The sequence below is a fragment of the Malurus melanocephalus genome, unplaced genomic scaffold, assembly GCF_030028575.1.
Source record: "Malurus melanocephalus ecotype Western Australia unplaced genomic scaffold, MMel_1.1 scaffold_33, whole genome shotgun sequence".
NCBI classification, from domain to species: Eukaryota; Metazoa; Chordata; class Aves; order Passeriformes; family Maluridae; genus Malurus; species Malurus melanocephalus.
Genome location: NW_026623265.1, coordinates 930,536 through 944,585, shown reverse-complemented (window position 1 = coordinate 944,585; position 14,050 = coordinate 930,536). Strand labels below are relative to the sequence as shown.

The 14,050-nt window shown below is 39.5% G+C and overlaps 1 protein-coding gene and 1 long non-coding RNA gene across 3 annotated transcripts in view; one reads left to right on the top strand and one right to left on the bottom strand.

Annotated features, from left to right (window-relative positions):
- RGS7 (regulator of G protein signaling 7) overlaps window positions 1–2,882 on the top strand; it is a 224,168-nt gene extending 221,286 nt beyond the window's left edge. Inside the window, exon 16 of the mRNA XM_057363970.1 lies at window positions 2,374–2,882. Within this exon, the coding sequence (XP_057219953.1) occupies window positions 2,374–2,535 (162 nt within the window). The 3' untranslated portion in view covers window positions 2,536–2,882. The remainder of the gene's footprint in view (window positions 1–2,373) is intronic.
- The window catches only part of LOC130572342 (uncharacterized), a 31,368-nt gene that overhangs the window by 5,404 nt on the left and 11,914 nt on the right, over window positions 1–14,050 (bottom strand). Inside the window, exons 2-3 of one of the 2 annotated variants that reach the window (XR_008965210.1) lie at window positions 10,140–10,262; window positions 1,161–1,290 (exon numbers count right to left, since the gene is read on the bottom strand). This is a non-coding gene — a long non-coding RNA (uncharacterized LOC130572342). Of the gene's footprint in view, window positions 1–318; window positions 1,291–10,139; window positions 10,263–14,050 lie in introns of those variants that run through there. The other variant, XR_008965209.1, reaches the window with a different exon arrangement.

Below are 14,050 nucleotides of genomic sequence, written 5' to 3'. Positions count from 1 at the left end.
CCCCCCCCCACCCTAGAAAGCTCTGTAATAAGCTTCAAGCTTCCACATGCAATGATGGAATTATAAATTCCTTGATTTCCTAAGGCTGACTACCTCCCATCATAGCTCAATTTCGYTGTGACACACTTCTGTCTTCTTATTAAAGTGCACTTCACTGAGCATGCAGAAGGGATGTTGCTATGTTTGTTAAGATGATAATTTGCATATTTACTGTGAAGCATACAGAGGCCCTCTATAAATATTTTTATGTGGGTCTATTCATACAGAGGGGCTAGAAATCTAAATATTACAATGCTTCTGATACACAGAGAGAAAATAAAACCCCAATTCACAATAGTGTCATTGTATTGTGAATTTTTATTGTAATAAATTATAGCAGTAGTTCACGCAACCCAGCTATTATCTCAGATTGTCTCTCTGCAGAATCACAAAAACAATCTGACTCATGCTGACTTGATTCATGTTCAGTTCCTGTTTGGGAAGTCTTCCCTCACCATCAGGCCGCCTGGTAGCATTTTTTTTTCTGTGAAATCTCAAATTTTGTACAACAGTCCCACAGCCTATGGTGGGTTTTGCAGCATGAATCATGGAAAATATGCATCCCTTCTTGTTTGCAGCTGGTTATTTTTGACAAAGTCCATGTGGAAGGAGAGCTATGCAATTTTTTCCTACATGGTATGTGTCTTTTTAGCACTCTGATGCAAATGGATTTATAGAAACTTATCAAACATATCAAAAAATGCTCAAGCATTTCAAAGAGGGAAAAGAAGTGGAGTTGACCCACAGAGCTGAGGTTGAGTATCAACCATTTCCAGAAAGAAAGTGAATTTGTCTTTATGAATAAAGCAAGGCACAAGAGGGTTGTTTCACTGTTTCTCCCAGGGTCCTCTTCATTGCCTATCACTAAATTCTTGTGAAACTTCTATTTGTATTTGTTGTGGCTTTCATTTCACCTACATATATTATATGTTACATGAATTAGTACATGCAGAATATATTATTTTAATTCGTTCRTGGAGCTGATTAATTAATAACTGCTGCTCTTATCTGAAGAGCATGAAAGCAGCAGAGAAAATTACTCGCACTTGCTACCCTTCCTTACATCATTTGAGAGAAACCTCTCTGAGCTGAAAATGCAGCACAATCACTTTATATAATACCTTAGACATTAAGTGAATAATAATGTGTGACTTCAGGGAAATGAAGGTCCTTGCAGAAGAGCAAGGACACTGGCTGATATTTCTGCAGTTGAAGAGTTGGGCAGTGAGTAGCTTTGCTTCTGACAGTGTCCTGCAAAGATAAAGCACAAATTTTACCATTAGCAACAGAGGCATAAAATCATCACTTAAAACCTTATGATGATTACAAATATTATGGTTACCATCTAAAATGAGGATTAAAGGAACTTTAGAAGCAAAAATTTGTAGTGTTTTGTCATTTGATGTTATATGACTGTGCAACAATTATTTATCCGGTGGGCAAAACTGGAATCAGGGGCAGAGAAACAAGTTGTTGGGTCTATGTGTGCTCTGGGCAGCACGCTTCACCATGGCAGTGGTGTTAAACTGGATATGCTGCTTCATGTCCAAGGCATCAGTTGAGTGTCAACTCCAGAAATAAAACTCAAAAATTAATGTAACCCCTGGGAATGTGCATTTTTGGCATGGAGGCCTGATTTCCTCTGTATGTGTGTTGAGCTCTGAAGCACAGTATTTGCTTCAGGCACTGCTAAAGATTGCTCTGAGACCAGCCAAAAGGCTGGAAACCATCTTGGGGTGGAAGTGGTAGGTGTGCAATCGTTTAAGCATACCAAGAAAAAGTTTAAGGATTTTGGTTATAAATGGTAAGTATTTACTTCAGGACTAATGCTATTCCAATCTAGCAAGTAAAGATGTAAAAAGATCTGGTGGCTAGAGCTGGATAAATGCACAGGATGAAAAGGCTACACATTTCAGTAGGGAAATACTTAGATACTGGTGTAAATTGCAAGAGGTTATTGCGGCTTTTTTACCATTAGCAATTTTTAAATTGAGAATAGATGTTGTTGGGTTTTTTTTAATCTAAAATATTTGCTCAAGTTTAAGCTGGATCAAATTCAAGCATGTTCTGTGTCCTAAATTATGTGGTTGGGTGACCACACAGTGACTCCTGGTTTTAAAATCTGAAAATCCTTTTGCTCTGACAAATAGGGCTGGAGGAGGTTTTCCTGTGATTGATGACTTGGATTCATGGATGTGTTTACTGGGGTCAGCATCACCTCTCTTCCTTCTGAACCAGCGTAGCACTGACTGTCCAGGCCGCAGAGCTGTGCTAAGCAGACCTGTCCTGCCTAGCCCAAGGATGCTCCTTTTTCACTTATTTCTCTCCTCCCAGGCTGGAACCCCACATTCCTTTTTCCGAGGAGCCAGGAGCCACCTTGAACCGGGGAACTTCCGTAACGCTTTGAGAGTAACCATTCACAAAGACCTTACAGCTCTGAACTACAGCACGCACAAAGAACACTTTTTTTCTAACAATTATAAAATGCTGCAGTAAGCTTTGATCCAATGAAACCCCTGTTAGTGGGAGTGGAGCTTTGTATGTTAGAGACCAAGGATTTGACTATCAGATAATTGCGATTATATGTTCTTTCCAGAACATCTTGCATTATTTAAAAAGAAAATCAAACTCCAGTCAAGTTGTTCAGAGGTTTTGAAATATTCAGATGCAGAGCTTCAAGCTTTAGCCATTGGGGTGCAGTGCAAAATGCTGCTAGCAGGCAATAGGCTCAGGATTTATTGCAGTGACTGAATTTATAAATACAGAAAGTTCACAGAAAAGCCTGATCTTGTGAAATTTCAACCAGCATTTGCAAACAAAGAAGCCATAGATTACATTTATAATAAATGGATGCATATCTGTCCAAATGTTTAATAAAGATACTATGTGAGAAGCATGAAACAAGTCATTTTCCTCTGCAGTAACAATATATTYCTTCTACTGTATACAGGACAGTCAGAATTGTAGTTTAAACCTTTTGAAGTTCCTATTATTCAGAAGATGAWACTTTGACAACAATTATACCCAAAATACAGGTATTAGACTCGGAATTTTCAAGTCAGATGAGACTAAAATTTGTTAATGATTGAATTCTCTTTAATTGTTATTGATATATATGCACCATTTAAATAAGATCTTGATACTAAAAGGTAAGCTGAACTGTGCAAAATGATCCAGTAAAACATGTTTTTATAAATGCCCTGGAAGACATGGGGATGATGATGCCATTGATTTTCAAAGGTCAAATCACCTGTTTCTGGTTACTTTGGCTAATGGAGTGTGCACGGCCTGGAAAGGAGAGAGTTGCAGTTGYCATGTACCCTGACAGCCACCTGTTCCCTACAAGTGCTCCCTCTGGCTCCCTGCAAAGAACCAATCAAGAGCACATGAGTTACATCTACCCTAGCGCAGTAATGGTGATTTTCATCTCCTGCTTGGTCCCAGAGACAAGAGCACAACCTCCAGCCCCAAGATGACGCTCACTGCTCCTTCTGSGTCTGGCAGTCTGGTAAGATGAGTTGAAAATAGTGCTTCTTCCACATGCACTCATGTTCCAGTTGCCACTCAAATATATTGAAGAAGTTTTCTCTCTTTAAATGTATCTTCACATATCTGCATTTCAGATTTATGCTGTTGCCAATTCACTACATATTTTGCATTATACCAAATGCCTACTTTAACTATTGATATTTGGGCTCGACAAGAACAGGAGGGAAGTGAGGAGAGGGAAGAGACTAAAATGGCTTATGAATGTGTTAGTAGCATTTCTAAGCTTGGGTTTAGGTTTGGTTGAATCTTTAGCAGCACAATTTCAGTCTCAGAACTGGAGCAGTGGGTGCCTATCAAGACTGGGCAGTTCCCAGGATGGGAGGAACTGACCACACTGTCCCACTGCTGCTGCCCACACCTGGAGCATGAGGGCTGCTTCTCTGTAAGCACAAGTCTGCTCATTGACCTTGTTTGCACCTTTTCACTCAAGAACACACAGAGAAAATGCTTCTTTTGAGTCTAACCACTTCATCCTGAGAGGATGCAACGATGCATGTGCTTCTTGCAGCCAAAGGAATCCCAAAGCCTTGTGTTTTTGGAGGAGGTAAGTGATGGAAGGGATGGACCTGCAAAGGTAAGGACCATTCCTCAGAGCTAGAAATTACAGCACAACTCTTGTTAAGTTCCCAAGCTCCAGCTTTATGGATTACAGTGGAGCACCTCTGCCACCCTAAATGCTGCTTTACTGCTGCTTTCTGTACCAGGCAAGGAAATTCTACAGTACCAGCAAGCCAAAGATAGCACTCCGTAGGATGCTATTAGAACAGCAGAAGGTGAAGCCAGATGATGGAAAACACATTTGTTAAGAGTGTGGTGTGACAGACATCCATTCCTGAGTATCTGTTTAACATTCTTACACAGGGTTTTGTAACAGTGAGAGGAAGTGGTCAATCCTTTCAAATTTGAGAGWGCTGTGCTGGCACTGATTTCTGTGGCTGCAGTCATGTGTCAAGAGATTATTTGTGCTGGCACAGTGAGTTCAATACATGTCTACATTCTTGGTACTTAAATCTCAAAAACCTCACTAGAAGAGATGCCAGTAAACTGTTATTTTCTCTAAGTACCAGTTCTCCATAGATGTAATCATAGAAATAGCCATCGCATTTGTGCTAACATTGGCCAAAAAAGGTTGAAATCTTGGCCCTGTTGAAATCTTTGGTAAAGATTTGKCTGAGAAGTGCAAATAGGTTCCCACATAAAAATAAAAATATCGAAGGAAAAAATAGAGTTTGTGTAATAACAGTAAAATATTTTTGATTTTCAACATCCTTACTTTATAAAAAGTTCAAATTTGTTTGTGCTACGAGGAACTCCCCAAAAACAATTCACTCCTCATTTCCATAGCTACCTCCAAAACAGAAATACTGTCAGGACTACATTTTAAACCAGATGCTGGCAGAACTACAGCCCAGTTAGGTACCAGACAGCCCAGTGAGGGGTGGTGGGGCGAGTCATGCCAACTGAATTCTTTCTGGCAAACACAGGAATCTGGTTCATGTTCTTAAAAGCTGCTGATACCCAGGAGGGTATCCAGCCTTTGGACAGAAAGTTCTGTCTTTGCAGAGGTGATCTAACAAGTGCCCTGCTCTAACCAAAACAAGTTTGTTTCTTGGTTTTAATTGATCTTGGAAGCCAACTCTGTAAAACAAATACCTGTGGCACCAAATATGTAAAGCATTCAAAACACTGTGGAGCATCAGGTCCTTGACCTGTAAGCCATAGGAGATTCCAGAGCAAATGTTCCTAAAATTTGAGTTGGACATGCCTCATCTTTTTGATGACCACAGGAATTATTATTAGCATGTTACACAAAGATTCAAAAATACTGCCAAAAATTAAAGGTTAAGTGAGGTATTCCGGTTCTAGGCTCTTTACCTATTTCGCTTTAGAATTAGCTTCCATTTATTCATGATGCTGATTTATTTTAGCTGCYCTTCGCTGATTTGCCCAAACCGTGGGCAGCGTGAGCAGCGGCAGCAACAGCAGATGGCAGCACCAAGCTGCCGGATCAGGGCTGTCAGTGCAAACGGGGGAAAAAAAGGAACCGTGATAAACAAAAGTTTCTGAGAGTTTGCTTGCTGTCAGAGCTTCCTTTCTCCTATTCCTTTGGATATTTTTTCCCCTTCTGATATTCCTACTCACTATTGGGGGGGGGGGGGGGGGAAGAAAAAAGAACAGCAGATGAGGAAAGTTGCTATGTCAGGTCATCCTGTATTGATTTAGTAGAAGATGGTAAGACCTGATGTGACCTGCTGAATAGATGACATGAGGTTATGGCCTAGCCTACCAGCACTTCACGTCAAATTAAACACTCCACAGGGGCAACATCTGGAGGGTTAAACAACTGCTGGGTAATGCAATTTGAAATACCACTTCATCAAAGTAATAGACTCCACAGGACCCTCTTGGGATCTGTAAACTGATGTGTTCCAGGCTCTGTGTGCTGCAGCCCTTTTGTGTAACACATTAAGGAGACCCCGATAGCTCTCATTTTAGCAGAGTGATAGAACCGAGGTTTGCAAATTCATCTACAGAACAACGCTTTGCTGAGCCTTGCATCAAACCCATGGCGTTTATGGTTTTCTCTTCTTTTATTTTCTTCTCAAAGCTTGATATTTTGTGTATCCAAAATTACTGTGAGCTAAAGAAAATATTTTAAAAGAACAGATTTACTCTTGGGTCTCTTTTAATGGCAGTGTATGAGCTTCCAAAGGAGATCTCATCCATGCTTTCTGTTCTCCAGGAGAGTTACAGAGGAGCAAGAAAATGTTCTATGTGCTCTACATAACCAGCCAAACTTTCAATCTGAGTAACAAAAGGATTCCTCAGGCCCTTACCAGACCTGGCTCCTCTCCTGCATTCTTCAAATACAATCCCTCCAGCAACACAAATCACTGGAGTAAATGTGGTCTCCAATTTGGTTGACCATGGAGGCTGGTGCCACAATCTAGCTGCAAATCAGCACACCTGACAGTTCGTAGAATGGTATGCAATTTTCCAAAATAATTCCTTCCACTGTTTCAGAGCTGCTAAGCAACAATTAAGAGAAGTTCCATTAAATAATTAATCACTTTAGTCACATTGAATAATTAATCACTTTGAGAGAGGACAGCCCAATAACATTTTCTATCTCCTGCTAATGCAACACTTGCTTTCTGATTCTGAATCCAATCAAACCCTTAGCAAATGCAAATCCCTGCTTCTGGGCATGCAGAATTTGATAGCTGTCAATGACTGAACTTTGTCACTACCAGGAGCATATAGAAGGACACTTGGCAACTCCTTTCCAGGGAGAAAAATACAGAGTAAAGCTTGCAGCCGGCATGAGCCAGCATCATTTGGCCAAAGTCAATGCAAAGGCTTCAGTTCTTTCTGAGCCAATACCTGCCCTTGGTGCTGCCCTTGCTTGGAGATCCTTCTCTCTGCTTTATTGCAATCATTTCAGATTAAAGGGCAGAGGAAAATTCCTCAATTACCTGGCAAAGATTCAGTTCAAAAATTCTGGGTAATTTTCTTTGTGGTGCCTTTTAAAGAGGTATGTAGTCATAGAGGAGCAGGAGGAGTTCTGAACCTGGCAATAGCCACCACTGCCATTTTATTTTTGTTATTGGGTACTTGTAAACTTTTGGAGGTTAAAGAGAGACCAGAGAAATGTCTTGTGTTATCTCTGTCTCTTCTGAGCTATATAAATAATTTTAAACTACCTTAATGTCAACAGGAGCACAGCCCTAAACTACCTCTCAAATGCATGCTGCAGCATCACTTGGCATCCTCCATGCCATTCCTGCATTAAATATTTAGATTAGGCACTGCTACCTGCAGATAATTCTATTAGGTAACTTTGGAAAAGTAACATTTTTGAATGTACACATATGAAAGATGCCCTCCCCTCACTAAACTAGTTTATGGCCTGTGCTTTAGAAGCAGAATCTATTAAGACTGCAGGCATATGAGCTACTATAATTTACTTACTGAAATAATTTTCCATTACTCATTATTGCTTAGGAGACTGAGGCCCTCCATCTGTGGAGTGGTCTGTGTAAGAAAATGGGGAACAGTAGGGTAGCAGCATGGATTCTCCAAAGAATGCCTAAGTTTATTTATTTATTTCAAATGTCTTTCATGTCTTGGCTTTGTGCATCTTTTCCAAGAAGCAAATGCTTCACAGATGGAAAGAAGCAATTTTCAGTTGTAAAAATTCTAAACAGTTCAGGTGAAATGAAAAACAGAGCTTCCTGGGGACATGCCAGCTTTTTCTTTTTATTCACTTTTTTTTTTGTACCAGCCTCACTTTGATTGTGAAAATATTCACCCACTACAGACTCTATAGTATGAGAAATGCCCTTCCTGGGGTCTAATCCATGCCTGAAGTATCACTGCAGATTGATTAGAAAGGAAGGCTCCTATTTCCACATAGACTTTGCATATCTGCTCTGATTTTCTGCAGCATGGATCCTCACTAGCCCTCCTGCAAAAATTGAGTCTTATGTAAACCAAGCTTATACTGATATAACTCCTTTTCTGGAGCTATGTTGACACCAGGAAAAGGTCWAATTTGTCCACTGATACTCAGTTTTCTGTCAATTCAAAAGGTTAGGTAGTGAAATTAGGGAAAAAGATCATGGTCGATTGGTGAGCAAGAGAATTGAGCTTATTTTTGGATTACTCCTGCTGATAAAACCTTTTAGGACTTAATGGTAGATCAAATTAGTGGGAGCTTTAGTAAATACCCTCATAACCTTTGGATATCAAACACTGTCKAGGAGGCAGTGAAATCCACTGCACAGTGCCGATGGGGGGCTTAACTCATCCTCCAGGATATCTGCCTTGGAGCCAGAGACCCTACATGTCCATGGCCTCCTGTGTATAGGCTGAAGCACAGCAGAGGACAAAACAGTATTTCCCTTGTGCTGCTGGTGGCCATGAGGATGGAGCTGGAGCAATCCCCACACGGGGCAGGCATCTGCAATGAGTGGAACAAGCACAGGGCACCGGAGCAGCTTCTGAGTGCTGAGGAGGTGGGTCCAGTTCCCTGGGCTCTAATTATTCAGGACACTCAGGATCAGTCTCAGAAGGTGGTCTGCAATTATTGGTGCTGCCACGGCTTGGGGACCACAGCTCTGAAACATCCCAATGCCGAAAGCTCAGTCACTGTCGCCCTTTGGATATTGCAATGGATTTTACAATGTGCATTTGACAAGGATGTCATGCAAGGGTCCACAGGAAGAGAGTGACACACTCAGCGGTGGGTGCTGAATCAGGGTCTGAGTGTGTAATCCAASGTTATTTGTTATAAAGTCAAGGACATTCCCTTAAAAATGTTGAGTTGTGCAGGAAATGTCTGGTTACTTGTGTAACCTCTTGCAAGATATACAAACTCATCAGGATCTGCCTCCTAAGTCTTATGATAACAATGCATTTTCTTCCAGACATGTTCAATTGCATATCTGATACACATTTTGCTCAGCCAAAATGACTTGTTAGTGATTTATTTGGAATATTCAGCCTTTACCATATGACATCACCTCCTCAACTTGATGAAAAAAAGGTTTAGACTGAATTCTTCCCATTAAAAATAATGGGGCAATGGTTTCTTGATGCCAATATTTACTGATATCAAAGCAAAATATTGTCTTGGTTATTTGTCTTAATTTAGCCCAAGCAGTACACAAAGCACAGTGTACAAAAACAATATGTTCCTTCTTCTAAACCAGATCATCACTTACTAATTGCTATATGATTTGAATGAAAACAGAGGAATGATTCAGTTATGCTTTATAAAAATTATCTCACTATATTTGTTTCTTCTCTTAACCTGATTGATAGAGGGGCCATATAAAATTACTTTGTATATCTGCCTTTGCACAGAGTCTCAGAAGGATTGCTTTTGTTGTCCTTTATCCAAAATACAGGAGAAGGAGGCCCAGATCCTTTGCTAAATTCCATAAGAAGCAGTTACATTATGCATGTGTAACTGTGYATGTACAGGTAGTAAAATACATAGTGTGTGTGTCTCTCTGCCTGTGCGTGCCCACACATAAGTAATTAATTTTTATGTTTTAATTAAAACTTACAGATCACAATGGTATTTAACCATTCCTAAAATTCAGGTGTTAGATTTGGATAGGTTTTGCACAGACCATTCAATGCATCTAAATCCAACATAAAAATCCAACCTAGCATTAGGGCAAATTCATGTGAGAACTGGTAAGCCCAGAGAGAGTCCCTTGCTTTTGAGCATGGAGCTGAAGGCATACAGAGATGTGCCTTACCATCCTGTGAATTCTGTTCTGTTTAGAAACATAGGTGGAAACCTAACAGTTGCAAGCTCAGATAAAGCATCACAGAAAAAATAATTTCAAGTAAGGACTGACTTGCCAATACCTGGAAGACTGTGTAAGAGCTAGTCTGCTTCCAGCACACTAGAAAAAGAAGACTCGAGCCAAGATTTTTTACTGAGGACTCCAGGACACATTTGACAATGAATGAAACTGTCTCTTCTCTGTTGCCTTTCCATTGCTTAAGAAATCTWTATCAGAAGTTACAAATACCTTTTTGTCAGACCTTCCTACCACAGCATCCCTTTTTTACAGCCATTCAGCAGATCGTTCCTTCCATCTGTATCAGGCAACTTTTCCTCCTGCCTCCTCTTGAGCAGTTCCTATTCCGGGCTCCTGCATGAGGAGAAGTGAGGTGCAATGGGAATCATATTTGTTTAGTGATGAACACAAAGCCCATTCATCAACAACTTTTGGAATTCAGGGACTACAAATAAGCCCAAACCATGCCATACATATCCAAAATTAACGTTTAGACATAACTCACACGTTACTTTTGTGTGGAAGGATAAGGGAGGATTTCTGCTTGGTTGCCACTAGATGGAGTGAAGCCAAAACTGTAGATTTTACTAGTCTGGTGATGGAAACACATCCTTTTCCCTTAGTGGTTTAGTTTTCTGTTGGTTTGTTACGTTGCTTTTTTACCCTTAAGGAGGTCCATTAAGCTGAGACCTAAGCCTGTCTRGTCTGGAGTTAAAGAGCCCTGTTAATGTTGGTGTGCTGCACTGATTTGTAACTACAGGTTCACTCAAAGGATTGATGACACTTGAACTTTCCATTCTGTACACCGGACAACTGAGATCAAACTCTTAAAAGACTGATTCCTTTCTTTGTCTTCCAGCACCTAATTCAGATGAGTAAGTAAGGAGTTTCAACTACAGCGAGGGTCCTCAGTGCTGTGACTATACAGATACAAAGATTCTATCTTTAGGCTTCTAGAGTAGATCCTTAATATCTGGTGGTGCCAACAACCTTCAAAGAGTTTAAGCAGTCCATCTTCCCTTTTTCTCGTTCAGTCTGTTAGCACACCTTTTGCACTTATTCATGTGTGCATCTAAACTCTCATACTCCGTTCAACCAAATATATACTCATAATATATGGGGAAATAATGAAATGTTTCTCTTTGGTGTGCAGTGTATCAATCACTGTTTTCACAGCACAGCTGGTATTCCCTGATGTGCTCAGCATTGCCCTAGTTTTTTTCCAACTATGGGAGTTTTTTATTGCTGTAAATGGMAGGTGACAATAAGACAACAGTTATATTTTCTGAGTATCTTTTACATACAGATGTKTATTTTGAACAGCACTTTGAATGGGAAGTCTAGCTACATAAAGTTCATTACACTGTTGTTTTTTAATTATATCAAATCTGCATTCGCCTTAAACAGCTGAAATCCTTGAAAGTCCAAGGGTGTTTTAGGTACTGTTTTGCTTAGAGAATAGAATAGAATAGAATAGAATAGAATAGAATAGAATAGAATAGAATAGAATAGAATAGAATAGAATAGAATAGAATAGAATAGAATAGAATAGGACTACTTTTGTTAGAGACCTACAATGATCATCTTGCCCATCAGCCTGACCAAGGGCTGACCAAGTTAGCAGATGTAGGTGTTGTACAAATGTCTCTCAAGCACTGAAAGTGTTTGGGCATTGAACACTACTCTAAGAAGCCTATTTCAGTATTTGATCACCCTTCCAGTATCTACTAAAGTCGTAAGAACCTTTATCTCCTGCTACATCTTATTTTGCAAGAAAGTAAGCAATTCATTCATACTCTTCCTTGAATCTGAATTTTAAGCTATTTTTTACCTTTGTTTTTCTAAAGCAGGAAACATTACTACTTTACAAACTTTGAATGCCTTCTGCTAAGCAAATGAAAACTCTGTAGATCTCTGCTACTGCTAATATTCTTCCAGATGAGGCTGCTTCTTTGTTACTTCTTTTCCAGTAAGTGAGGCTCCTTTTTACAGAACTCAGTCATTAAATTATTTAAGGCAATAGCTGCTCAGAAATCCAAATACATCTCATCAAGAGCCTTTTAAAAGAAAATCTTGTTGAGGAATGTTTCTGCTTGAAGAATATTCTTGTATTTTCTCCAGGAAGTTTTGAATAGATTCAGAAAAAAAAATTAGAAGCTTTCCAACATCAATGTATCTATTTTATTCTATTATTGTATTTTTGCATATTTTTAAGGCAGCAATGAAATTATTAATTACAACACAACAAGGGGTTATAAATATAATTAATTGATTGATTGTTTGACTCTAAACACCAGTTTGTTTAGATTTTAAAACAGATTAGAGGAAATTAAAGGACAGCAAAAAAAGTTGACATTTCAATGCAGAGTGTATCAATTTGAAACAAAACCACTGTTTCTGTCTGAAAGAGTATTTCAATCTCTTCTAGAGAGTTCCCCATGTCAAGTGTTTACCTCTCCATGTTGTGCATACACACTTCAAGACTGCCAGGGTTTAATAATGAAAGACAGATAGTGAGTTGTGCAAACAAAGAYGATTTTTTCCATTCCAAGACTAGTTGGAGCAGGACAAGAGTCAAACATTCTCATCATGGACGGGAGAGGAAGAGTGGGCAGGAATATAGGCAAGAAAAAGACAAGGAAATGCATCAGTAGGCTAGGCTTCCTGCTTCTGGGACTTCAGGGGGACAGGGAAAGTGATCCCAGCTGGGCTRCCTCCAGCCCAGGGCTATGACAACTTCCCACATCCCAAATCTTTCTTCAGCAAAGCAGTTGAAACATCCATCTTAGATCTCTGGCACAGGCAGTCTGATTTCTAACCAAAAGACATGAAACTCTCAGCAACCAAACTTTTCTTACTAAAACTTTAAAGCTGGATGAAGCTGTCAAATCATGACTTCCCAATAAGGAGTTTGGCAAGGCTATCCTGAGTACTACAGGACATTTTGATGCAAAAAATAAAGGATTCATTGACCCTTCTTCACTAATTATTTTCTGATCATGCGATCTCCCTCTTCTTTGACAATTGTGCCATAATTTGGTTCAGTATCACATCTTACAAACATCAGGTACATCAGTGCTTGAAATCGGCACAGACTTTCTTTCAGGGCTCTCACACATCTTCTAACTATTCCTCATCCTTTTTTTCTTCACAATAGTGGGCACCACTGCATTAAAAATACGCTAAGAAGAAGTTTGTGATTATTTGTTGTGTTGATTAAACACTGACTGCAGCCATTAGTATCCATGTGCATTTCTAATCTACATGGTGGGGGTATCTACAACAACTACCTCACTCCAGTTTCTTAAAAAACACATCAAATACAAAAGTCTTTGTGAGCTTTTTTGATACTCAATGGAGAGAAAGAAGCACATTTATAGGGCAAATAATTATTTTTGATGCCACATGTGAGGCTATGGTACCAATAACTCCAGGGGTATCTTTTTCCTTTGGCCAGTCACAAAAGTGGACCTAGGTGACTAACTTAAAGTAGATAAAGTAGATAATTAATACTTTAGAATGTAAAATTGTGTCAGATGAATCCCAACAGCTATGTCGTAACTTTATCTTGCAGTGAAACTGGGGCTTTGGCAAGCAAAAATCTCCGTATTGGAATATAGCTATGCATATGCCAATGCATATGTTTTTAAATACTAATGAGTCTATCCAACCCATAAAAGTACAACTATATTATTCCAATAATATTCTAACAACACAATAAAACAGTAATTCTTTGCACCAACTATGTTCTCTTTTTTTTTTTTTTTTTTTGACCTACCTTTCTATCTCCTCATAGTCTAGAAGACATCACTGTCTAAATATTGGTATGTGATCATAATTTTTTTAACTTATTGAAGAAAAAACATTTGGAAACATCTTGCTCTCTTCATTGCACATTGTCTGGCAATAATCTATAGTGCAAAGAGGGTTTCAAAATTGGGTTGCTTCCCCTTGCTCAGCTTGTAAGCCTCAAGTATATAGTGAATAGTTTCGTAGCTGTGAAATACCATTTCATTCTAAGGCTGTAAAGAAAATTGCTTCCTCCACTGTTGTTGAGCCAGGACCACCAAGCAAAGGGGAGAGGGGATCCTGCTAGGAGCTGCACTGGCTGTGCCCGAGGTCAGCGCAGGGAAAGTGGGGGT